At 42.4% G+C, this 27,714-nt stretch overlaps 1 protein-coding gene across 2 annotated transcripts; it reads left to right on the top strand.

Annotated features, from left to right (window-relative positions):
• The first annotated feature begins 609 nt into the window (after nucleotides 1-609).
• LOC106577830 (uncharacterized) lies at nucleotides 610-16,250 on the top strand. 2 transcript variants are annotated; one of them, XM_045700499.1, is made up of 5 exons: nucleotides 610-757; nucleotides 6,102-6,226; nucleotides 6,630-8,108; nucleotides 14,042-14,108; nucleotides 14,198-16,250. In XM_045700499.1, exons 2-5 carry the CDS (start codon nucleotides 6,143-6,145, stop codon nucleotides 15,406-15,408), a joined length of 2,841 nt encoding a protein of 946 aa, XP_045556455.1. In that variant the 5' UTR covers nucleotides 610-757; nucleotides 6,102-6,142; the 3' UTR covers nucleotides 15,409-16,250. The 2 variants fall into 2 exon arrangements, with proteins under 2 accessions (XP_045556455.1, XP_045556453.1); XM_045700497.1 differs by lacking the exon at nucleotides 610-757 and adding an exon at nucleotides 1,363-1,669.
• Nucleotides 16,251-27,714: the final 11,464 nt, after the last annotated feature.

Below are 27,714 nucleotides of genomic sequence, written 5' to 3'. Positions count from 1 at the left end.
GCCAGGTTTAAAATAATTCACAGCATTGGCGTTCTATATTTATGAGTTTTGAAATTCTCATAAATGTTGGTTTTGTATGAGAAATCCTGAAACATACAAGTGACAGTCTCGTGATTTTTCACGTGTTGGGCCAATGTATTGAAAATATCCCCTTTCTGTAGAAAGTTGATTATGATCACAGATATGGCATGTGAACGTAGATAAGACTTTGGTTACTGAGTAACGGGGGGCAACTTCCAACTTACCACCTTATTGCCTCTAAAAGGTAAATAAAACACTATAAAGAGTTTATATAATGTGTCATTACAAACCTATTTGAAGGTTTGTGTTGAATTGGAATCGGGTTTTTAGGGCGGTGCTAAAGTGATCTTCAGAAGTAAACAGCGGCTTTTGAGAGTCATGATCGCTTGCAGTGATGATGCAAAAAATGACTAGGTATCCCCCCTTACCCCCGTCACTGTCCCCTTCTTGTTTTTAAACGGTGAGAGAAGTGCTACACCTGGTGGAGAGAGATTGTAAGACAGAAATAGTTGCTTTATGCGTGCTGTACGTTACGGCATGACACGTCACGATGTAACGGAGGGTCAGTTCTCAACTTGTCTCCAATACTATAGAGCCATTACCATGTCGATCAACGCTTGAATAGAAATGTAGTTCACACCCCATAGTTTAAAGTCAACACAGTCGCTACAGTCCCATTAGTTTTCTTTGCAGCCTAGTTTGAATGTCGCGGTTGCGCACATTTATACCGCATGGGGTGAGTTCATTTAGGTAGCCCCCTTTCCGCCTATTCATATAAAAATGGATGCAGCTTTGAATGCTTTTATGTGTGGTATGATTGCTAGTTAGCCTATCATAAAACAACGTTTCATAATTTTTAGATTGACAAAGTACTGTAGAATGAATTAATATAATGAAAAGCCTAAGGAATGCATTCGTTCATAACCGTCTGCATACTATGTGAAAGTGAAACTTAAGCCTATACCATATTTATGTGTTGCATATGTCTGACATACATTCTGATTTAACAATCCTCTTAGAAAGTTGAAATATTATTGTATCATCCAAGTGTATAATAAATATTAATCAAATAGGCCATAGAATTAAAACATATATTGAAAAAGCAACTTTCAATTATGAGCTGACTTTCACTTATGAACCAACTTCCACATATGAACCGAGTAGGATATATGGTAAAAAGAAAAGGCATTCAATATCCGATCACTTTGCCTATAAAATGTCACACCTTTCTGGTCTATATAACACATGACAATTAGCCTTTTGCAGATATGGATAGAGGGCAGGATAGAAAGTTAGACTGCATGTAAACCAGCCAAAAACACCACTGACGAAAACCACCCTTGTGTCCAGTAAAGAAAAACACAACCCGCCCAAAGCAATAAAATACTTATGACAACGCTCCCCTATTTTTTTATATCGTTATTCTCCTTGGTCGACTGACTTGCTCTTTCTAAACGACAAGTAATAGTCAGGCTACTTTATAATATGGAATACCCTGTTTTCTTCGAGTGCCAGACTCTGGACACATCACAGAAAGAGAAGATTAAAAAGTACTTTGAAATTCGCCGTAAATCCGGTGGCGCAGATTGTGGACCAGTACAATCAGTTGGTGACAACGTTTACAAGATCGCGTTTATTGACCAGAAAGGTATGCAAATGTTTCGGTGAAGTGATCGGATATTGAGTGCCTTTTTTACCATATAACTTACTCGAAAGTTGGTTGATAAGTGAAAGCCGGTTCACAATTGCATTTCATAAATACATGTTTTATTCTATGGCCTATTTGTTTAATATGTATTATTTGAATAGCCCTACACTTGCATAAAACAATAATATTTAAACTTTCTAGGAGGATTTGTTAAATCAGAATGTTTGTCAGACATATGCAACAAATAAATATGGTATAGTCTTCAGTTTCACTTTCACATAGACAGGTTACACACATGCAGACAGACATGCACGATGCATTGCTTAGGCATTTCATTAGACTGTATTGATTAATTCTACAGTACTTTATCAATCTAAAAATGAAGAGACATGTTGTTTTAATAACTTTTAATAACTTTATAGATGTATAGGACTTTATTGATTTTATCACAACTCCCCTAGTTTATGCCGTAGGCGCCTGACTTTGTCTGAATGTGGGGGTGCAAATTGTTTTAGCGTTTTAAAAACCATTTATTACAATTCTATACTGTTTATTCACAGGGGGAATCCATATTTATGAACAGAACACACAACTATTTTTCTTAGGTTTTTCCACAATATATAACATTTAAAAAATTGTTTTAATGACTAGATTACTATTCTACTCCATTCCCCTAAAACCCCACCCATAGTGGTTAGTTGTCAGGTGTGAAACCCTACCAATTCTGTAACTAACAAATACCCTGCTTCTCCCCTGACAATCCCACCCACAGTCATCAATTGACGGGCCAAACTTAAGAATGTGGCCAAAATAACCCATGCCAATGAGTAAATGAAATCGAACATTTGACGAACAATATCGTTTTGCCCAATATTTTTATTTTATTTTTATCGCAGCTTCACAGATTTTACATGGTCAGGAAGAGGTGGAGTTGCTGTAGATGGCGTTGTTGTTTTGCTGGCAGTACCAGTAGTGGTCGGTCATTGGTTTTCCAATTACGATATTTGGGAGCAGCTGCGTCCAGATTTTGCAGGAGATGCTGTTGCCAGCACTACATTGATCTGAAACAGTGATGAAAGATAAATATATCAATATCAGACAACATGATTACAGTTTGTTTATTGGACAAAATCATTGCACAATGGCATATGCAAAACATCTAAGATGGAATAATTTGAGACAAATGTAATTATCAAGATTTAGGAAAAAAACCATGATCATGCATCAAAGTTTTGTTGTTAACCACACAGGGGACCTTGGTCTCATATGTCAGTCTGCCCTCTTAAATCCAGAGTCCTGGGAACGACATCGTGTGGAGATCAGCGGAGTTGTTGACATAGTGGACAATTCGCTGAATGTCCTCGTAGGAAGTTCACCCGTTTGCTGGCGAAACAACGACCACACTTCTTCCTTGGGGCCACACCATGATCCTTATAGAACTGTATCACTGCAGTCAGTTATCCATAGAAATTCTGAATGCAGAAAATATATTTTTTAAAAAAAATTTTTAATATGTGGTGAAAGGCAGTTCCTGTATTTATATTGATACAGCCTACTGCTAATTATTTCTTAAATACCCCATTAACGTTTTTATGCTGTTGAAGCCCCAGCAATAACATTAAAACAATGTTATATTCATCTAACAAAAAGTATTAGGAACTTTAAAAGGTTTTCTCTGCAGATTTGCTGACTATCTGCCATGGTTGTCGTTGGGTAGAGAAGACCAAAACGCAGCAGGAATGTGGATGCTCATCTTGATTATTTATTAAATAAAGTGAACACCAAAAAACGACAGAAGACAGTTTAACAGGCTATAATAACAACAGCAGTGCTAAAGACAACTACCCACAAAACAAGCTCCTTATATATGACTCTCAATCAGGAACAACGAAGTACAGCTGTTCCTGATCGAGAGCCACACAGACAACAAAGAAATACACAAACCAGAAAACCCTAGAATACCAATTACCAGAACATACACCCAAAACCCTGGAACACATAAATAAAACACCCCTCTACAATACACACAACCCCTGGACCACATAAAACAAATACCCTCTGCCACGTCCTGACCAAACTACAGTAACAAATACTCCCTCTACTGGTCAGGACGTGACACTATCAAGGAAATAATGAAGATGTCCTCTGCAGTGGCGGTTCTAGACCATTTAAACTCGGGGGGCCAAGCTGGGGCAGGTTGTACTGTTAGAGGGGCCAGTTACATTAGACGGTATTGTTGTCATATTGTTTTCTTCACTGCATTGCAGGCATTAGCAGGCAAAAGACCATGTTCATAATCATTCAACAATTGATTTGCATTTCCATTATAATTTTCATTTGCATTACATATTCAGTATCAGGTCACATCAACTGTATTCTCCGGTTTTTGTGGGGTTTTTTGCAAAAAGATCAGCAAATTCATCTAGACTCAAGGCCTTTGCCCTCCTTGACTCAATACTTAATTCACCTAAATTGCTTAATCTGTCATCTGATATTGTGGACCTGAGATATGCGTTGCCACTGTCTAATAACATATGTAAAAAAAGAACGATAGCAAAAATTAGTTATGTAAAAACTATTTCATACTCCACAAGGGAGTCCAAAGTTGTTGTCACAGGGGCACTGCCCCCCCCCCAGAACCGCTAGTGGTCCTCTGATGTTTTCTTTCTTCTTGTTTGCTCCTTTTCGAGCTGACCGTTTCCTGGGAGAGGGTCATGGAACCAGTAATCTTGAAAATAATTATTTTACGCTAAGTCATCATCATAATCTGTTCCAGCCAATACATTTTCAAGTAATATCAACACACTTTCAATAACAGACACAAACAGCAGGTAGCCTGCGTGAACACACACACACACACACGCACGCACACACACACACACACACACACACACACACACACACACACACACACACACACACACACACACACACACACTGCAAGAGGACAAGTACATTAGAGTGTCTAGTTTGAGAAACAGATGCCTCACAAGTCCTCAACTGGCACCTTCATTAAATAGTACCTGCAAAACACCAGTCTCAACGTCAACCGTGAAGAGGTGACTCCAGGATGCTGGCCTTCTAGGCAGAGTTCCCCTGTCCAGTGTCTGTGTTATGTTGCCCATCTTAATGAAGCTGCAAGTTGAGGACTTCTGAGGCGTCTGTTTCTCAAACTAGACACTCTAATGTACTTGTCCTCTTGCTCAGTTGTACACAGGGGCCTCCCACTCCTCTTTCTATTCTGGTTAGAGCCAGTTTCAATGGAAATTAATGTACCTGAGCTCAATTTTGAGTCTCATGACAAAGGGTCTGAATACTTATATAAATAAGGTATTTCTGTTTTTAATTTGTAATAGATTAGCTAAAATTTCTAAAAAACCTGCTTTTACTTTTGACATTATGGGTTACTGTGTGTAGATTGATGAGGATTATTCTTTTTTTTTTATCCATTTTAGAATAAGGCTGTAACGTGGCAAAATGTGGGAAAAGTCAAAGGGTCTGAATACTTTCCAAATGCACTGTATATTAAAGTTAAGCCTACTAATTATTTCTCATTATCTACTTGATAGCTACTCATAGACCTCAACAGATTGTAATCCCAAAACCCGGAAATGAGTTACCTCTGGTTCTTTCAGCCATTCCTACTTGGAAAATAAATGGGCAAAGAATGTTGAAATAAGGTCTGAGGTTAACACAGGCTTAAGATACCTTATAAGTTTTGTTCTATAGTATGAGATAATATTTATGAAGCCTTTATTGTGCTTTATTAGCTTTTTTTTATTACATAAATGCTTAAAGATTCACAAAAGTGACGTTAGCTGATGAAAAATAAATAAGATCTCCTAAGCCTGTGTGTGCAAGGCTGTCATCAAGGCAAAGTGTGGCTGCTTTGAAGAATCTAAAATCTAAAATGTTCCATATGTGTTATTTCATAGTTTTGATGTCTTCACTATTATTCTACAATGTAGAAAATAGTCAAAAATAAAGAAAAACCCTTGAATGAGTAGGTGTCCAAACCTTTGACTGGTACTGTATATCGTTTAATACAGACTAGCTCAAAACATGACTATTCATTGAAAAGGACAAATTACCCAATGGATCATAATACATTTCTGTTAAGATAGTGGGGGTGCAAAACATATGTTTGCCCCCCTATTTTTTAAAGTGGGGATGCAGCTGCTCCATTATCGCCATTTCTCAGGTGCCTATCTCCTATGCCTCTAAATCTTCAAGATATGGACTAAATGCAAAATGATGAATAAATACAGTAAAGCATATCATTATTATTATTGTTATTATTATTGTTGTTATTACAACTACTACTACTACTACTACTACTACTACTACTACTACTACTACTACTACTACTACTACTACATTACAATAACAACAAAAACAACAACAACTCATTTTGACTGTGTAACTCTTCCAGTCCAGGAGAGGGTACTTCAGAAAGCTCATCATGTGTTGGAGATGCCTGGAGGACCTCTCTCCCTCACTCTGAGAGGCAGCCTGGAGTCTCCACCCACAACAACCTCCCCAGTCAGCAGTCAGGAGGTGAGGCCAGACTATACAGACACACCTATACCCTGAGTCCCACATCCTGTTAGATATGATGTTTATCTACCACAACAAGAGGTCAAAATACACCGATGTCAATGCACTGTTGTTGAGTTTGCACTGTTAGCCCACACTTGAATGTTTGCCACTTTGTGAGTTATAAATGTGTGGTTTTGTAATATTGAGGAAAAAGTCATTTTAACTAAATAAAATCATGTTAAAGTAAAATGAAAAATACCACCCCAGTCACTAAAATGGAAAAACATCAGATTTCCCAGAAAGCAGCTGGATGCAATAATAAATCCATTAACCTATTTAAGTAGAAAAATAATAAAGTACTGTAATCAGTATTACAGTAGAATTACCCTGCAAATACCCTGCAATTGTTTTTCAACTCTAGATTCACCACTTGCTCCAAGTGGAAACATTACCACCTTGTGGTCAAGAACATGTACTTCATTGTCTGAGCTTAGGGAAGCAGAAGATCAACACCATCTGTCGTCTGGGAGAGGCCAAGCTCCGTCTTCTAGGGAAAGTGATAGAGAAGGATCTAGGTGAGGTTGTTCCAGGGGTGAAGGTGACACGCGGTGACTCAGCTCAGCTGGTGCTGGAGGGTTCAGCAAGTGAAGTCCGGACAGCCAGACAGTTGGTTACAGATAAAATCTCTCTGGTGCTGGAGAAGGTGGTGCCTGAGGTGTCCCTCCACCTTCTGTCCTTCCTGAGGGAGGAGTATGGGAGGCCTGGGAACCTGAGCAGTCTGCTGGGGTTGGGACTCCATGTGGAGGTAGAGCTGGGGGACACAGAGCTCCGTCTGTTCTCCCTCTCCTCTGGGAAACTGGACCAGGCTGAGAAGGATCTGCTGGGGGAGTTTGGGGAGGAGACGATCAACTTGCCCAACTGTGCTGCCCTCCAGGCTGAACTGAAGTCCAAACTTGAGAAAAAGGTGAAGGAGATGAACCAGAGCAGACGCAGGGTGGTAGCCAAGTATGGTCCTGAGTTTAGATTGCAGCTGCTGGGCCACCTGAAGCAGGTTCAGGAGCTGAGGGAGGAGATCAGGGCCTTTCTGAGAGACCAGTCCAGTGTAAGCGTTGTGGGACGTCCTCAACAGAACCATGGTGGCGTAGTCGGTGAAGCAGGCGCCGGACCAAGACGTAAGGAGACCGTCACAGCCACCAGCTATCACCTCCAGGGGGGGCTGCAGGTAGTTGTTTGTCAGGGTGACATCACTAAGGAACGGGCAGACGCACTGGTGAATGCAGCCAATGAGGATCTGGATCATGCTGGGGGCGTGGCTGCAGCTCTGAGCCGGGCGGGGGGGCCTGAGGTACAGCGGGCCAGCAGGGATCTGATTAGGCAGATAGGGAGAGTACCCACAGGTACAGTGGTAGAGACCACAGGAGGGAATCTGCCTTGTAAGATGCTGCTGCACGCGGTAGGACCAGTAGGTGGCAGCGTCAGTGGAAATGAGCGCCCTCTGCTGGAGAAGACAGTAAAGGCAGCCCTGGATCTGGCAGAGACCCTCGAACTTCAGACCCTGGCCATGCCCTGCATCAGCTCGGGGATATTTGGCGTTCCTCTGAAGGTGTGTTCTGAGGCCATAGTCTCTGCAGTGAGGGACTTTGGGAGGGAACAGCGCATCCTTACCAAGGTCACTCTGATTGATGTGAGTGGAGAGGCAGTGAGAGCCATGCAGGAGGCCTGTGATAGGCTGTTACAGGGTAAGATGGAGTTTTCTAGGTGGGAGTTAGAGTCCAGCACCACCACCACCACTACAGATGCTCCTCAGAGAGATACCACTGCTGCCTCCGCCAGGGGAACAGCCGCTCCAGAGGTCTGTGTCCAGGTGGAGATCATCCAGGGAACCATAGAGAAGCAGGAGGTAAGAGAGAGACACACTGACATGGCCACAGCCTTGATTCAACAACATTCTGTGAATTAGGTTGACTTCATACTGACTCAATGTTCCCTTTCTCTTTTACACTTTCTCTTCCGTTTTCTCTTACCCCTTTCTTTCTTTATCTCTTTCTTTCCCCCTCTCTGTCTCTCTCTCTCTCCCTCTCTCTCCCCCTCTCTGTCTCTGTCTCTCTCTCTCCCCCTCTCCGTCTGTCCGTCCGTCCGTCCGTCCGTCCCCCTCTCTCTCTCTCTCTCTCTCTCTCTCTCTCTCTCTCTCTCTCTCTCTCCCCCTCTCTGTCTCTCTTTCTCCCCCTCTCTGTCTCTCTCTCTCCCCTTCTCTGTCTGTCAGTCTCCCTCTGTCATGATTCTTATGATTCCAATGTTTTAGTAGAACTTCGTGCTGTTTCATACGATACTACTGACTTTTTCAGCCCTACCGATCTAAAGAACCAGCTGGCGCCTGTATAAAATGTTTATAAAGTTTGTTTTGTTTATACATTCAGTTGAATTGAAGCAACAGCCACTAGTCTCTTATATGTGCTGGTCCAATTATATCCATTTCACTTTCATGCGCATATCAGTGTGTTAGCTGTAATCAGCCAGCCTCATCCCCTACCAGCCCTCACTCACCTGCTTCTCTCAGCATCCCCTACCAGTGCTCACTCACCTGCTTCTCTCAGCATCCCCTACCAGCCCTCACTCACCTTCTTCTCTCTGTCCACACTTCTTGCGCGTCTATTCCTCCGTCAGTTTAAAAAATATATAACCTGTTGGGGCTCGGGGGCAGTATTGAGACATTTTGAAAAAAATATGTGCCCATTTTTAACTGCCTCCTACACCAACTCAGAAGCTAGGATATGCATATTATTAACACATTCGGATAGAAAACACTCTGAATTTTCTAAAACAGTTTGAATGGTGTCTGTAAGTATAACAAAACTCATATTGCAGGCAAAAACCTGTGAAAAACAGATTAAAAAAATTTGAATTTTGTGACTGTACTATTTAGTGTCATTGTTTTATAGATACCATAGTGAGAAAGGATTCATTTCGCAACACCTACGGCTTCCACTAGATGTCAACGATCTTTATAAAGTTGTTTGAAGCGTCTATGATAAACAGAGAGCAAATTAGAATCCAAGGAAGTTGACATGTCATCACTTCATTTTTTTGCGCCTGCGCATAAATCTGAGAAGCGTGAGTTTGTCATCATTGTTTATCTAGACATAGGATAGGTTGTGTGAAAATATTACTGATGTTTAACGTTAAAAATGGACCAAAAGATTAATGCTAAACAACATTTGATATGTTTGAACGAACGTAAATAGATTATTTACTAGGTTTTTTTAGCTTTTCGGCGTGATTTTACACTCCCCCCACCACGTTTTGTGGGAGCATAATGAACGCTAAGTACTTGGTGTTATTTGGACATAAATTATGAACTTTGTCAAAAGAAACCACATTTGTTCCGGACCTGGGATGCCTGCCTTCTGATGGAGATAATCAAAGGTAAGGGGATATTTACAATGTTATTATCGATTTTAGATGATGCTAACTGTATAGCATAGTTTATTGTTCTTAGCATAGCACCCAGTTTATTGCAAAATGTGATTTCCCAGTAAAGTTATTTTGAGATCTGGCCATTCGGTAGCAATTACGAGATGATAATATATTATTCTTTGAATGACAATATTATAATTTACCAATGTTTTCGAAAAGTAATTTTGTTATGTTCACCGGAAGCATTTCAGAGAAGAAAAAAATCTGAATTTCACGCTACTGTAAAATGCTGTTTTTGGATATAAATATGAACTTGATGGAACAAAAAATGCATGTATTGTATAACATAATGTCCTAGGAGTGTCATCTGATGGAGATTGACAAAGGTTAGTACATAATTCTAGCTGGTTCTGCTTTTGGTGACGCCTGACCTTGAATTGAAAATGGATGTTTGTACTTTTGTGGCTATGTACTGTCCTAACATAATCTAACTTTATGCTTTTGCCGTAAAGCCTCTTTGAAAATCGAACAATGTGGTTAGATTAAGGAGATGTTTATCTTTTAAATTGTGTAAAATAGTTGATTGTTTGAGAAATTGAAATTATTAGATTTTTGATGTTTTGAATTTCCAGCCTTGTTAGCAATCCCGACTCGGGGTTCATTGCTAACCTGTAGCCCCAACAGGATAACCTAGCCGTGACCGCGAGCGGGGATCAAGACCCAGGTGAGTCTTCTGTTGTTAGATTTGTACACTTATTACATTGGAGCAGCGTGCAAAGCGAGCATGGTTGTTACATTGTATAATTGCATTGCCTATTATAACCAATAGCAGAGACCAGTCTGAGTAGACTTTGCAACTTCACTGTCATGCAGCCTCCGAGTGGCAGAGAGGGAAAATGGAGCACCACTTCGAAACAGGCATGATTGCAGCTTTACAGCAAATAAAATGGCTTGTCTCTAGCCTAAGCGGTTAACGAAAATATGACCCATATTACCAGAAATTACTTTTTTCTTTCTATCGGATTTCACAAGGATTTTATATAATTTGAAAAAAAAACATGTTGTGGGCCATTTTAAACTAATCCCAGGTCGCTAATTATTGGTTTGATAACAAACAACGTTGTTCAGTCATGTTACCTAGCCAGCAAACAACCTGCTATTCTGTTTGTTGCATAACTTTGTAGAAGTTGGGAGCCGTGTGTGTATGTGTGGGAGAGAGAGAGAGAGAGAATGATGTGTGTGTTTCTGAGAGTGAGGTAGACCGAGAGAGTGTAAGGAAGGGTGGGAAAGTGTGTGTGTGTCTGTGTAAACTGAAGAGTAAAGAAGGTTTCATGCAGTGTTTTCCCCTTACTGACATAATGACAGATCATTATGCATGTGCATGTTCCTGCCATTCCTCCAGTCAAATCACAGCTAGGCCTCGGCAAATGTGAGCAAATCTGCCATTCTATGCAGTATTCTATTATACACTGAACAGTGTGAAGTTACATTTAATGGGTTGAATTGAGTAGAGTGTGAATTTCAGTGACAGGTTTTTGGAGAACGTTTAGAAAATGTGAACAAGTGTCCGAGGGACTGGGTGAACAGAATCCTAGGCCACTGATACTTGGCCTGGTATCGTATCATTGTAACGGCTGTCTATGGAAGAAGTGGACCAAAATGCGGCGGAGTTAGGGTTCGTCATATTTAATTTACGAACACTATGCATTTCACAAAAACAACAAACTGACAGCCACCACAGTCCTGTCAGGTACTACCACAATGACAAGAACAATTACCCACGAAACACAAAGGAAACGTAGGCAACTTATGTGTGACTCCCAATCAACCACAACCCTCTACAGCTGTGCTTGATTGGAAGTCACACGGCCAAAATCAATGAAACAATAAAAAATACACACTCCCTTCTGCCACGTCCTGACCCAACTACACCCTCTACTGGTCAGGACGTGACAGTACCCCCCCCAAGGTGCAGACCCGGGAACACCTAAACAATAAGGGAGGGAAGGGAGGGTGGCTGCCGTCACCGACGGCACTGTGCTACACCCTCCCTCCCCAACCCACCTATCCTGGAGGTGGCTCAGGTGCAGGACGTGGACCTCGCTCCACCTTCGGCGTCGCCCACTTTGGTGGCGCCGATAGCTGCGCCGGGCAGACGGGCCACTCGGGCTGACCCTGGCAGACAGACCACTCGGGCTGGGCCGGAGGACTGGAGGGCCACTCGGGCTGGGCCGGAGGGCAGGAGGGCCCCTCGGGCTGGGCCGGAGGGCCCCTCGGGCTGGGCCGGAGGGCAGGAGGGCCCCTCGGGCTGGGCCGGAGGGCAGGAGGGCCCCTCGGGCTGGGCCGGAGGGCAGGAGGGCCCCTCGGGCTGGGCCGGAGGGCAGGAGGGCCCCTCGGGCTGGGCCGGAGAGCAGGAGGGCCCCTCGGGCTGGGCCGGAGAGCAGGAGGGCCCCTCGGGCTGGGCCGGAGGGCAGGAGGGCCCCTCGGGCTGTGCCGGAGGGCAGGAGGGCCCCTCGGGCTGGGCCGGAGAGCAGGAGGGCCCCTCGGGCTGGGCAGGAGGGCCCCTCGGGCTGTACCGGAGGGCAGGAGGGCCACTCGGGCTGGGCCGGAGGACAGGCAGGGCACCCTGGCAGATCCTGGCAGGCGGGCACCTCTGGCAGCTCCGGGCAGTCTGGCCACTCCGGCAGCTCCGGGCAGTCTGGCCATTCCGGCAGTTCAGGGAAGTCTGGCCACTCGGGCAGTTCAGGGCAGTCTGGCCACTCCGGCAGTTCAGGGCAGTCTGGCCACTCCGGCAGTTCAGGGCAGTCTGGCCACTCCGGCAGTTCAGGGCAGTCTGGCCACTCCGGCAGTTCAGGGCAGTCTGACGACTGTTTACTGGCGGGCAGCTCTGACGACTGTTGACTGGCGGGCAGCTCTGACGACTGTTGACTGGCGGGCAGCTCTGACGACTGTTGACTGGCGGGCAGCTCTGACGACTGTTGACTGGCGGGCAGCTCTGACGACTGTTGACTGGCGGGCAGCTCTGACGACTGTTGACTGGCGGGCAGCTCTGGTGACTGTTGACTGGCGGGCAGCTCTGGTGACTGTGGCAGTTCCGGCTCAGGATTCACCAGGCTGGAGAGACATAACGGAGCCCTGGCTCTGGGCGCAGGCCCTGGACTCACCAGTCTGGGAAGACCCGCTGGAGGCCTGGTTTGAGGAGGTGGCACAGGAGAGACCAGGGTGGAGAGACCCACTGGAGGAGTGGTCTGCGGAGGAGACACGGGCTTGACCAGGATAGGGAGACCCACTGGAGGACTGGTCCGTGGAGGAGGAACGGGCTTGACCAAGATAGGGAGACCCATTGGAGTACTGGTCCGTGGAGGAGACACAGGCTTGACCAGGATAGGAAGACATGCAGGAGGCCTGTTTCTGGGCGCAGGCACAGTCTTTACCAGACAACCAGCACGCACCTCAGGACGAGTATGGAGAGCTGCCTCAGGTGACATCATTCCCACGACACGCTCATTAGGGCGAATGCCGTACTTAATGCACCATACTAGCAGCTCTCTCATCTCTCTCTCTCCTAATTTCCCCATTAATCCCGTCACAGTCTCTGTCTCATATCCCTCGCTCACCTCCAAATTCATCCCGACTGGCTCTGGTTCCGACCTCAGCTCCACCGACTGTCCCGTGTGCCCCCCCCAAAAAAATTATTGGGGCTGCCTCTCGCGCTCGTTGCGCTCTCTCTCCTCGTAATAGCGCCTCTCCGCTCTCGCCGCTTCAATCTCCCACTGGGGGAGGCGATATTCCCCAGCCTGAGTCCATGGTCCCTCTCCGTCCAGGATCTGTTCCCAAGTCCATTGGTCCATAACGCTATACTCCTGCTGCTCCTTCCTCTTCCGCCGCTTGGTCCGGGTTTGGTGGGTAATTCTGTAACGGCTGTCTATGGAATGAGTGGACCAAAATGCGGCGGAGTTAGGGTTCGTCATATTTAATTTACGAACACTATGCATTTCACAAAAACAACAAACTGACAGCCACCACAGTCCTGTCAGGTACTACCACAATGACAAGAACAATTACCCACGAAACACAAAGGAAACGTAGGCAACTTATGTGTGACTCCCAATCAACCACAACCCTCTACAGCTGTGCTTGATTGGAAGTCACACGGCCAAAATCAATGAAACAATAAAAAATACACACTCCCTTCTGCCACGTCCTGACCCAACTAACCCTCTACTGGTCAGGACGTGACAATCATTTGTAAAATGTTGGTATAGTGACAACACTACTTCAGTATGTTTCAGGCAATCACATTGCAGATTCTCTGAAGCCGTTATATAATACTGTGTAATACATGCATAATTACAGATTTGTTTAATAATATCAATTACAGTCCTTCATTGCAGTTGTATTGTTTGTTCTAATCTACAGGCTTTTCAGACTGCCCAGAATGCTTTACATCTCAGAGGGTTCGAATTGGGCGCTCGACCAGTGCAAGGTGAGTTACAACACTTCACCTTTAAATCAAATACATTATTACTATGTGATTGATCCATTTGAAGTTATAATTATGAACCCTCCCTATAGACATCAGGATTGTGCTGCTGGGGAAAACCGGAGGAGGTAAAAGCAGTGCTGGAAACACAATCTTCGGACAAGATGATGTGTTCCTCTCAGACAGTTCCTCCATCTCCGCAACACAGACATGTGAAGCTCAGACCAAGAACATCAAAGGGAGAAACATCACCCTGATTGACACACCTGGATTCTTTGACACTGACATCCCTGAAGAGGAGCTGAAACCTAAAATAGTCAAATGTATAACAGAGTGTGCTCCGGGGCCACATGCCTTTCTCATTGTACTGAAAGTGGAACGGTACACAGTCCACGAGAACGAAGCCGTAGCGAAAATCGAGACGTATTTTTCACCAGAGGCCTTCAAATATGCCACAGTCCTCTTCACTCATGGTGACCAGCTCAATGGTTTGACCATTGAGAAGTTTGTCCAACAGAATGATGAACTGAACAAGCTTGTGGAGAAATGTGGAGGCCGCTGTCACGTGATCGACAACAAATACTGGAACACCAATCAGCAGGGTCAGTACAGGAATCAGTACCAAGTAGCAGAGTTACTCAACACCATAGAGAAGATGGTGAGAGATAACGGAGGAGGGTTCTACACCAACGAAATGCTCCAAGAGGCAGAGAGATTAATACAAGCAGAGATAGAGAGTCTTAGGAAGGAGTCAAAGGGAAAGATGACACAGGAAGAGATGAGAAAGCAGGCTAAAGAAAGAGTGTGGAAGAAACTCCTGATCAAACTGTCAGGGATTACGACAGGTGTTGTGGTAGGAGCTTTTCTTGGGGTGGCACTGGTGACAGGGATCCCACTCACACTCGCTACAAAACCACTGATTAATTTAGTCGAACGTCGGATGGCAGCTTCAATGAAAACAGTGCCAACAGTCATGGCGAATGCAGAAGGACCAGTCATTGCAGGAGAGACAGCGGCGCTTATTGGAGTGGGTTCAGAGATAGGCATAGGTGCAGGGGTAGGCATAGCTGCAGGAGTTGTTGCTGGGACCGCTGCTACAGCAGGAGCAATAAGAGGAGGGATAGTAGGAGCTACTGCAGCAGAGGAGGCAGAGACAGTACAGGAGGCAGCAGGGAAAGCAGCCAATGCTGTCTACCATGAAGCTAAGGGTCTTTATGACCAAGCAGGACACCTTTTGAAAGGTTACAGTAACAGATCAGATACAACTGGATTCATGCATAAGAATCATACGTGGAATAATTGAAAGAGTGATGGCAAAGTGTGTTTCAACATCTGACTAACTATGTAGACATCAGTCAGTTATATTCCACTGTTGAATAGCTCTTTGTCCCATTTCTTTTTCTTTCTGTTTTGTAAAAAGCAGATTACTGGGTTGTACATTCAGGGTTATACATAGGTGTGTTCAAACTTTTGTCTGGTATTAAACTGCATTGGGTTCTGGACCATGACCATCCATAGGCTTATGGTTCACACATGCGGTTGAGGGAGCAGGTTACCATTTATTGGGATGACTCATGTACTGGAGGCAGATTTGCAGGTTTGTCACTTGCTGGCACAGCCACAGTCATCAAATCGGATTCTAATATTAACTATACCCTTAACCACATACACATGGAGTGATTTCAGTGTCAACAGAAAATGTATTTGAATTTGATCATTTTTTATTTGTATGAGGCACAAAGTCATACAATCGGATTTTACACCTAACCCTAAGTTTAACCTTAACCTTAAATTTATTACAATATAGCCAGTTTTAATTTTGCGGCTGGCCCATCTAGCGGAGACCCCTCAGCACTGCTTCGAAGCCAAGATTCATACCAATAAATGTCAACCTGCATCAAGCAACATGGGTTTTTTACTTGTTGACTTCATTGATGATTATTACAACAAAGCAATCATTGGACACAGAGAGTAATGTTCTTAACATTTATTAGAATTGGCAGCATTGTCTTTTCTCCAGAACATGCATACCATTTTAAATGAGATGTGCTGATTGTTTGAACTGAAACTATGTAATGCACTGAATGTGCTCGAGCTTCTGCAAAGAATTCCAATGTATGTATCTTTAAACCTGCAAAAGGCAAATGTACTCTATATCTTTAATTTTGAGTTTTGAAAATGATAAAGGGGGGGAAAAAAACTTGCTTATGACAAACTGGGTAACAGTGAGTGGTATATCTAAGCAACATAGTCTCATTACAATATGTAAAAATAGTGACATTTAATCATTGTAGTTACATTGTAGTATGACCTATGCTTATACTATTATGGTACATATACACTGAGTATATCAAACATTAGGCACACCTTCCTAATACTGAGTTGCATCCCTCAATTCGTCGGGGCATGGACTCTACAAGGTGTCGAAAGCATTCCACAGGAAGGCCGGCCCATATTGACTCCAAAGCTTCCCACAGTTGTGTCAAGTTGACTAGATGTCCTTTGGGTGGTGGACCTGTCACGGCCGTCGTAGTGAGTAGACCAAAATGCAGCGGGTACTTAATGCTCATATTTACTTTATTTAGAACACTACACAAAACAAGAAAACGAAAAAAACGAACGACATCTAAACAGTTCTGCAGGCTAACCATAGCAGTGCAAAAACAACTTCCCACAAAAGACAGGTGGAAAAAGGGCTACCTAAGTATGGCTCCCAATCAGCAACAACGATGTACAGCTGTTCCTGATAAAGAGCCATACCAGGCCAACACAAAGAAATACACAACATAGAAAGAACATAGAAATACAAAACATAGAACAATACCCAAAAACCCCCGACAACACAAAACAAACACACCCCTGCCACGCCCTGACCAAACTACAATAACAAATAACCCCTTATACTGGTCAGGACGTGACAGGACCATTCACGGGAAACTGCTGAGCGTGAAAAACCGAGCAGCGCTGCAGTTCTTGACACAAACCAGTGTGTCTGGCACCTACTACAATACCCAGTTCAAAGGCACTTCAATTTTTTGTCTTGCCCATTCACTCGCAAAATGGAACACATACACAATCCATGTCTCAATTGCCTCAAGGCTTAAAGATACTTATTTAACCTGTCTCCTCCCCTTCATCTACACTGATGGAAATGGATTTAACAAGTGTCATCAATAAGGGATCATAGCTTTCACCTAGATTCACCCAGGCAGTCTATGTCACAGAAAGAGCAGGTGTTCTTAATGTTTTGTAGACTCAGTGTATGTCATCTAAGAGTACGGAGGAAAATAACTTAGGGTTGTTTAGTCATTGGTGTTGTAATTTTTTTTTAAATATTACAAGTAAGGATTTGAAAAAGAAAAAAAACATTTTCTTAACATTCCTATTTATAAAAATGGAAAACGTGTAATATGTCAAATGTGTCATTAGGATGTTGATCCATTTTTTAAAATGAAGAAAGTAAGGTTAAGTGAGATTTTATTGGTATAACATACACACAATAATTATGTAATGCATGTGTTAGTTATTTGATTTACCAAATCAACAAACTAACAACCAACATAACGATCAATACACATGAATTATTACTTACAGAAAAAAACATTGTTAAAAAAGACAGAATTTTAATACATACAAAGATCAACACTAACATCATAATTGTATTTATCGAATTACCAGACTTGAAGACTGACCCAATTAATACATAAAATTACTGTAATTTACCACATAATAAACCATATTTATCAAATATATACTGTAATTTACTAATTTACAGTACGGGAAATCATCCATTTACAACAGAGTTAAGTGTTTGGATTTTAAAAATAGAGTGAGACTTGATGTGTTATACATATATTACTATATAATAATTTGTATACTTAAAGACCTTTGGACCGTATGATGACAAGATGGAACGGTCCAGGGTTAGAATGTGGTCAGGATAGTACGGTCCAGGGTTAGAAGGATGTCAGAATGGTATGGTGGTCAGAATGGTACAGTCCAGTGTTAGAAGGATGTCAGGATGGTATGGTCCAGGGTTAGAAAGTCGTCTTTGGGATGGGCGTACTCTGTAATAGATTTGTGTATGTGAGATCATCTGTGGATCTGTTGGGGTGGTATGTGAATAGGAGTGGTCCAGGGTTTCTGGGATGATGGTGTTGATGTGAATCATGACCAGCCTTTCAGAGCATTTCATGGCTACAGATGTGAGTGCTATGGGATGGTAAGCATTCAGACAGGTTACCTTGGCGTTCTTGAGCACAGGGACTATGGTGGTCTGTTTGAAACATGTAGGTATTACAGACTGGGTCAGGGAGAGGTTGAAAATGTCAGTGAAGACACTTGTCAGCTGGTTAGCGCATGCTTTGAGTACACATCCTGGTAATCTGTCTGGCCCTGCAGTCTTGTGAATGTTAACCTGTCTTCCTCACATCGGCTACGGAGAGCGTGATTACACAGTCGTACGGAACAGCTGGTGCTGTGTTACTTGCCTCGAAGTGAGCATAGAAGGCATTTAGCTCGTTTGGTAGGCTCACGTCAATGGGCAGCTCACGACTGGGTTTCCCTTTGTAATCCATGATAGTTTGCAAGCCCTGCCACATCTGACGAGCGTCAGAGCCTGAGTAGTCGGATTTGATCTTAGTCCTGTATTGATGCTTTGCTGTTTGATGGTTCGTTGGAGGGTGTAGTAGGATTTCTTATAAGCTTCCGGGTTAGAGTCATGCTCCTTAACAGCGGCAGCTCTAGCCTTTAGCTCAGTACATATGTTGCCTGTGCGGCTGGACTTCTGGTTGGGATACGCACGTACGGTCAATGTGGGGACAATGTTGTCAATGCACTTGTTAATGAAGCCAGTGACTGATGTGTTAAACTACTCAATGACATCGGATGAATCCCAAAACATATGCGTGTGTGTGTGTGTGTGTGTGTGTGTGTGTGTGTGTGTGTTCCAGTCTGTGCCAGCGAAACAGTCCAGTAGCTTAGCATCGGCCCCATCTGACCACTTCCGTATTGAGCGCGTCACTGGTACTTCCTGTTTAAGTTTTTTCTGGTAAGCAGGAATCAGGAGGATAGAGTTATGGTCAGATTTGCCAAATGGAGCTTTGTATGAGTCTCCGTGTAAAGGTGATCTGGAGTTTTCTTCAAGTTGCACACTGGTAGAAATGAGGTAAAACAGATATCAGTTTTCTTGAGTTAAAATCCCAAGCCACTAGGAGCATGCTCTTGTTTGCTTAGGGCCCTATACAGCTCGTTGAGTGCAGCCTTAGTGACAGCATCGGTTTGTGGTGGTAAATAGACAGCTAATATAGATGAAAACACTCTTTCGGTAAATAGTGTGGTCAAAAGCTTACCATCAGGTACTCTATGTCAATCGAGCAAAACCTTGAGACTTCCTTAATATTAGAGATCAGGCACCAGCTGCTGTTGACAGAGACACACCCCACCCCCCAATCTTACCGGAGGTGGCTGCTCTGTCTTGCCGATGCACGGAAACCCAGCTAACTGTATATTATCCATGTTCTTGTTCAGCCATGACTCGGTGAAACATAAGATATTACCGTTTTTTATGTCCCGCTGATTGGATAGTCTCGAATGGAGTTCATCCAGTTTATTCTCCAGTGATTGCACGTTTGCCAGTAGAATGGCGGGTAAAGGCGGATTATCCACTCGTCAGGTATCCTGCTCGCTGACCTCTTCTTATGAATGACGGGGATTTGGGCCTGGTCCCAGAAGAGCAGTGTCATGTCTTTGGCATCATTAACTTGAAGACATGTTTATGTTTATTAATGATGTGTCTTTACCTCGTCAGTCTCATTCCAAACGTCGTAAATTGTTGGTTATCTGCACGAACCCAGCCTTCACTAAGTCATCCAGACATCAATTGTCTTAAAATCATTTATTTACTAAACTAAGTAATTCACAGAAAGCATACAAAACAGTAGGTATCGTTACAAAGAAATGGTAGAGGAATGTGCCCTAGTGGGCTAAACCAGCATGGCGGCTTGTTAAACAAAGGGTGATAAGGGTCAGCTGAGGAGGCACAACAGAGTTGATAAATATTAACAATTGATATGCTAATCCTTTGCACATGAACGCTCACTCATTCGGGAACAATTGCAATCAATATATATATTTACGCTCAGTGTGTCGTCGGGATCTTTATTGGAGAGTTTGGTTCTGTTGGAAAGTTTCGTCCTCGTGTTCTCTCTCTCTCTCTCTCTCTCTCTCTCTCTCTCTCTCTCGGTTAGAATGGATATTTCAAAGCGACATTCATTAACCTCTCTGGCGCAGGTGGGACGAATTCGTCCCACCTACGTAACAGCCACCTGAATTCAGTGGCGCGATTTTTTGAATCGTTTGAAATACTATTACTTCAATTTCTCAAACATATGACTATTTTACAGCTATTTAAAGACAAGACTCTCCTTAATCTAACCACACTGTCCGATTTCAAAAAGGCTTTACAACGAAAGCAAAACATTAGATTATGTCAGGAGAGTGCCCAGCCAGAAATAATCAGACACCCATTTTTCAAGCTAGCATATAATGTCACAAAAACCCAAACCACAGCTAAATGCAGCACTAACCTTTTATGATCTTCATCAGATGACACACCTAGGACATTATGTTATACAATACATGCATGTCTGTTCAATCAAGTTCATATTTATATCAAAAAACAGCTTTTTACATTAGCATGTGACGTTCAGAAAAAGCATACCCCCGCAAACTTCCGGGAATTTACTAACAGTTTGCTAAATTACTCACGATAAACGTTCACAAAAAGCATAACAATTATTTAAAGAATTATAGATACATTACTCCTCTATGCACTCGATATGTCCGATTTTAAAATAGCTTTTCGGATGAAGCACATTTTGCAATATTCTAAGTACATAGCCCAGCCATCACGGCTAGCTATTTAGACACCCGGCAAGATTAGCCTTCACCAAAATCATATTTCCTATAAGAAAAATGTTCTTACCTTTCCTGTTCTTCGTCAGAATGCACTCCCAGGACTTCTACTTCAATAACAAATGTAGGTTTGGTCCCAAATAATCCATCGTTATATCCAAATATCCTCTGTTTTGTTCGTGCGTTCTAGACACTATATGAATGGTAAATAACGGTCGTGCGCATGGCGCATGGCGTGACAAAAAATGTCTAAATATTCCATTACCGTACTTCGAAGCATGTCAACCGCTGTTTAAAACCAATTTTTATGCCATTTATCTCGTAGAAAAGCGATAATATTCCGACCGGGAATCTGCAATAAGCTAAACAGCCGAATGAAATTTCTCCACGGGGGCGAATCGTGCACGCGCCTCATTCAATGGTCCACTGATCGGCCACTTGGATAAGGCGATAATCTGTTTCAGCCAGAGGCTGCCTCGTCATCGTTCAGGTTTTTCCCGGGTTCTGAGAGCCTATTGGAGCCCTGGGAATTGTCACGTTACAGCTAAGATCCTTACTTTTCAATAAACAGATGCAAGACGCACGACTCCTTGTCAGACAGGCCACTTCCTGCATGAAACCTTGTCAGGTTTTTGCCTGCCATAGGAGTTCTGTTATACTCACAGACACCATTCAAACAGTTTTAGAAACTTTAGGGTGTTCTCTATCCAAACCTGAACAATAATATGCATATTCTAGCTTCTGAGTTGGTGTAGGAGGCAGTTAACCTCTATGGGCTAGGTGGGACGCTAGCGTCCCACCCGTGGTGCACTCCATCAACAGCAGGTGCATTTCAAGAGCGGCAAATTTGAATCCAAATAAATGTCAAAATTCAAATTTTTCAAACATACAACTATTTTACACCCTTTGAAAGATAAACATCTCCTTAATCTAACCACGTTTTACGATTTCAAAAAGGTTTTACGGCGAAAGCATAAATTTAGAGTATGTTAGGACAGTACATTTACAAGAGTTGTGTGTAATGTTTTGTCAATTCAAAGACAGGGTCACCAAAACCATAAAACCAGCTAAAATGATGCACTAACCTTTTACAATCTCCATCAGATGACACTCCTAGGACATTATGTTAGACAATGCATGCATTTTTAGTTCTATCAAGTTCATATTTATATCCAAAAACAGCGTTTTACTATGGCATTGATGTTGAGGAAATCGTTTCCCTCCAATAACCGGCAGTCAAGTCAGCGTCACAAATTAAATAATTAAAATTAGAAAACATTGGTAAAATATTATATTGTCATTTAAAGAATTATAGATTTACATCTCTTGAACGCAATCAACTTGCCAGATTTAAAAATAACCTTACTGGGAAATCACACTTTGCAATAATCTGAGCACTGCGCCCAGAAAAATACGCGTTGCGATACAGACTAGACGTCATGTTGGGGAGATCTAAAATCGAAAATACTATGTAAATAATCCATTACCTTTGATTCTCTTCATCAGATGTCACTTCCAGGTATCACAGGTCCATAACGAATGTAGTTTTGTTCAAAAAAGCTCATCATTCATGTCCAAAAATCTCCGTCTTGTTAGCACATGATCTAAGCCAGCCGGACTTCTCGTCATGAACGAGGGGAAAAAATATATTTACGTTCGTTCAAACATGTCAAACGTTGTATAGCATAAATCATTAGGGCCTTTTTTAACCAGAACATGAATAATATTCAAGGTGGACGAATGCATACTCTTTTATAACGTATTGGAACGAGGGTACCCAACATGAACTCGCGCCAGGTGTCTAATGGGCCATCATCGTTCCATGGCTCTTGTTCGGTCAGATCTCCCTCCAGAAGACTCAAAACACTTTGTAAAGGCTGGTGACATCTAGTGGAAGCAATAGGAAGTGCCAAAATATTCCTCAGCCCCTGTGTTTTTCAATGGGATAGGTTTAAAGGTAATACAACACATCAGGTATCCACTTCCTGTCAGAAAATGTCTCAGGGTTTTGCCTGCCAAATGAGTTCTGTTATACTCACAGACACCATTCAAACAGTTTTAGAAAATGTAGGGTGTTTTCTATCCATATGTAATAAGTATATGCATATTCTAGTTACTGGGTAGGAGTGGTAACCAGATTAAATCGGGTATGTTTTTTTATCCAGCCGTGTCAATACAGCCTAAAGTTTCTAAAACTGTTTGAATGGTGTCTGTGAGTATAACAGAACTCAAATGGCAGGCCAAAACCTGAGAAGATTCCATGCAGGAAGTGGCCTGTCTGACAAGTTGTGTTTCATCTTGGCTCTTTTTATTGAAGACTGAGGATCTTTGCTTTAACGTGACAATTCCTACGGCTCCCATAGGCTCTCAGAGCCCGGGAAAAAGCTGAACGATATCGAGGCAGCCTCTGGCTGAAACACATTATCGCTTTTGGCAAGTGGCCGATCAGAGTACTATGGGCTTAGGCGCGTGCCCGAGTCGTCTGTTTACCTAAACGCAGATTCCCAGGCGGAATATTATCGCTTTTTTATGAGAAAAATGGCATAAAAATTGATTTTAAACAGCGGTTGACATGCTTCGAAGTACGGTAATGGAATATTTAGATTTTTTTTGTCACGAATTGCGCCATGCTCGTCACCCTTATTTACCCTTTCGGATAGTGTCTTGAACGCACGAACAAAACGCCGCTGCTTGGATATAACTATGGATTATTTTGAACCAAACCAACATTTGTTATTGAAGTAGAAGTCCTGGGAGTGCATTCTGACGAAGACAGCAAAGGTAATAACATTTTTCTCATAGTAAATCTGACTTTGGTGAGTGCTAAACTTGCTGGGTGTCTAAATAGCTAGCCCTGTGATGCCGGGCTATCTACTGAGAATATTGCAAAATGTGCTTTCACCGAAAAGCTATTTTAAAATCGGACATATCGAGTGCATAGAGGAGTTCTGTATCTATAATTCTTAAAATAATTGTGTAATGAAAACTTTATGATTAAAGGTTTGACTAAATGATTTCACCCTGAAAATGTATAACCGAGTGATTATAAGATGAAGGTACTGTGTGTGTGTGTGTGTAAGAAAATTTTAAGCTTAAGGATTTAGCAATGTAAGCAAGACATTCAAGGAAAAAGGGGAACTGTTAACAGACAGCAGACAACTTGTGACCACTGTGAAACTAATAACAGGAAGAAGGTCTCCCCACCCAGGGAGGGGAGAAACCTTTAGGCTTACAGTAGATTATGTAACATGGGGCAGGATATGATAAGCAATGTATGTGATGGAGAAGACTTGTAAATAAGCATTGACAGTGTTAAAGAAGAGGAGGAGGCATCTGTAAGGGGTATGACATATGATATGACCAAATGTTAGGTATAAAAGGCTGTGTACATTGTATGATATTCAGAGCTCTCGTGAATAAACTTGGTTGATTATTGTAGGCTGGGCCTCCGTCTGTGTCATTTAACCAGAACCTTACAAACTCTGGGGTGCAGACTGAGTAGTTTAATTGAAGTTCAGTTTATGAACATTGGGAACAAAATTCTCATAACAAATTGTTATGCTTTTTGTGAACGTTTATCGTGAGTAATTTAGTAAATTCACCGGCAGTGTTCGGTGGGAATGCTAGTCACATGCTAAAGTAAAAAGCTGGTTTTTGATAAAAATATGAACTTGATTGAACAAAACATGCATGTATTGTATAACATAATGTCCTAGGGTTGTCATCTGATGAAGATCATCAAAGGTTAGTGCTGCATTTAGCTGTGGTTTGGGTTTATGTGACATTATATGCTAGCTTAAAAAATGGGTGTCTGATTATTTCTGGCTGGGTACTCTGCTGACATAATCTAATGTTTTGCTTTCGTTGTAAAGCCTTTTTGAAATCGGACAGTGTGGTTAGATTAACAAGAGTCTTGTCTTTAAAATGGTGTAAAATAGTAATATGTTTGAAAAATTGAAGTTTTTGCATTTTTTAGGTTTTTGAATAACGCGCCACGGGATTACACTGGCTGTTACGTAGGTGGGACGATTTGGTGCCACCTACCCTAGAGAGGTTAAACATTACACAACAAGTTGGAAATCGCAACTTCAATGAGTGGTTTGGAAGGAATCAATGACAGTGGCTGTGTGGTCCCAAATCTGGGATTAAGGGGCTCTTTTCCAAGTTTCATGCTGTCAATGAAGCATGTCTTGTGCCGCGCTCAAAACAACTGTTTACTCGGAGGTCTGCTGTGCCACCTTTCTGTTCAAGTGAGCCGAGCACAACAATGTGAGTTTACATTTTTTTTTATGCTACTTCATAAATCATGTAAAAGTAGCTAAGAAAGTAATACTAATTTTATGGTGTGTAGTACGATGTTAGTAGCCCATGTGCCTCATCCTAATAATTTCGTCTATTTACCCCTCTTCATTGTGCATAGTGTTGTGACTATTCGACTGTAGCCTATAACCTGTTTTTAGAGAAATGTAATCATCGAATATTGTGAGAGTTTTCATTGTCTGCTTTATGCCCCCTTTAATTATCCTACGGTTCTAACTTGGTGTACAGGGAGAACACTGTAAGAATGGCCATGTTCTGAATTCTGTCGTTGTAAATTTCAAAAGTGCTAAATAGATTGTTATTTTGACTAACGCTACGTCCGTCCTAGCTCACTCATTGTCTTAATCGAAATTACGGATTGCCTCTTATCCGCTTGCCGTCCCCTTATGCCATAGTTTGTACATATCAACTGTCATTAGAAACCATATTTGTTTAGCAAGTCAGCCATATCAGTTATGTTTTTTTAAAGGCAGTAAATGAGGCTGAATTAACTGTTTCGCTGACAGACAAGGCTCCACTGATAGCCAGGTGTAGCAGTGGTAAGATGTTGGGACTGTTGTTGGGACAGCTTTATGTAGGCCCTAACAATTTGTGGGCACCGTTTGTCACCGTTATAGTGCAATTAATGTATTGTTTAGTATTGTGGCTTTGCTGGCATGCATTACACTTTTTTTTGCCCCACCAAGATTTACAAGCTAAAATCGCCACTGTGGGTTGCCACTGCGTGTGTATCAACAATGGTCCACCACCCAAAGGACATTCAACCATTTTGACACAACTGTGTTAAACATTGGAGGCAACATGGGCCAGCATCCCTGTGGAACGCTTGGGACACATTGTAGAGTCCATGCCCCGACCAATTAAGACTGTTCTGAGGGCAAAAGGGGATGCAACTCAATATTAGGAAGGTATTCCTAATGTTTTGTACACTCAGCGTATAATTCCTCTATTCTACAATTGACAAGCAGTTTCCTATTCCACCACTTGGCACTGTGATTATGCGGACAATTACGCACACTCTCAAGCAAACATTCATATCGATAAATCTTACACTTGTTGTGTGAGGTGGAAATGATCCCATGCATGGTTTACATACAGATTTCGGCTTATAGGTTCTTCAAAAGGTTCTTCGAGGATCCATTAAAAGGGGTTATTTGAAGAACCCATTTAAAGGGTCCTTCAGAGCTTATAGGGGTTCCCCAACAGTTTTAATTTGAAGAACCCCTAAAGGATACTCCAGGAACCTTTTCTTTTTAAAGTGTACACATGATTGATAAATGAGGCCCCTGGAACGTACCATCCTGATGAATTTCAAATATATGTCTGATTCCAGGCATTCAGTTTCATATACACTACCGTTCAAAAGTTTGGGGTCACTTATACATTTCCTGGTTTTTGAAAGAATCTATTTTTTGTCCATTAAAATAACATCAAATTGATCAGAAATGCAGTGTAGACATTGTTAATGTTGTACATGACTATTGTAGCTGGAAACGACAGATTTTATATGGAATATCTACATAGGCGTACAGAGGCCCATTATCAGCAACCATCACTCCTGTGTTGCAAAGGCACGTTGTGTTAGCTAACCCAAGTTTAGCATTTTAAAAGGCTAATTGATCATTAGAAAACCTTTTGCAATTATGTTAGCACAGCTCAAAACTGTATTTCTGATTAAATAAGCAATAAAACTGGCCTTCTTTAGAATTGTTGAGTATCTGGAGCATCAGCAGAGGAAGATTGGAAAAAAGTGTTACGGACAGACAAATCTAAGTTTGAGGTGTTCAGGTCACAAAGAAGAACATTCGTGAGACGCAGAAAAAATGAAGAGATGCTGGAGGAGGGCTTGACGCCATCTGTCAAGCATGGTGGAGGCAATGTGATGGTCTGGGGGTGCTTTGGTGGTGGTAAAGTGGGAGATTTGTACAGGGTAAAAGGGATCTTGAAGAAGGAAAGCTATCACTCCATTTTGCAACGCCATGCCATACCCTGTGGACGGCGCTTAATTGGAGCCAATTTCCTCCTACAACAGGACAATGACCTAAAACACAGCTCCAAACTATGCAAGAACTATTCAGGGAAGAAGCAGTCAGCTGGTATTCTGTCTATAATGGAGTAGCCAGCACAGTCACCGGATCTCAACCCTATTGAGCTGTTGTGGGAGCAGCTTGACTCTATGGTACGTAAGACGTGCCCATCAAGCCAATCCAATTTTATGGGAGGTTCTTCAGGAAGCATGGGGTGAAATCTCTTCAGATTACATCAACAAATTGACAACTAAGGTCTGCAAGGCTGTAATTGCTGCAAATGGAGGATTCTTTGACAAAATAAAAGTTTGAAGGACACAATTATTATTTCAATTAAAAATCATTAT

This window comes from Salmo salar, chromosome ssa18, assembly GCF_905237065.1.
Source record: "Salmo salar chromosome ssa18, Ssal_v3.1, whole genome shotgun sequence".
Classification (NCBI taxonomy): Eukaryota; Metazoa; Chordata; class Actinopteri; order Salmoniformes; family Salmonidae; genus Salmo; species Salmo salar.
This window is presented reverse-complemented; position numbering and strand designations above follow the sequence as displayed.

Bases quoted from the DNA above. Each gene is read 5' to 3' on its own strand.
- LOC106577830 (XM_045700497.1), top strand. From the start codon at position 1,507: ATGGAATACCCTGTTTTCTTCGAGTGCCAGACTCTGGACACATCACAG. The intron at 8,109-14,041 runs GTAAGAGAGAGA...TCTAATCTACAG, and splicing joins GAACCATAGAGAAGCAGGAG to GCTTTTCAGACTGCCCAGAA. The intron at 14,109-14,197 runs GTGAGTTACAAC...CCCTCCCTATAG, and splicing joins GGGCGCTCGACCAGTGCAAG to ACATCAGGATTGTGCTGCTG.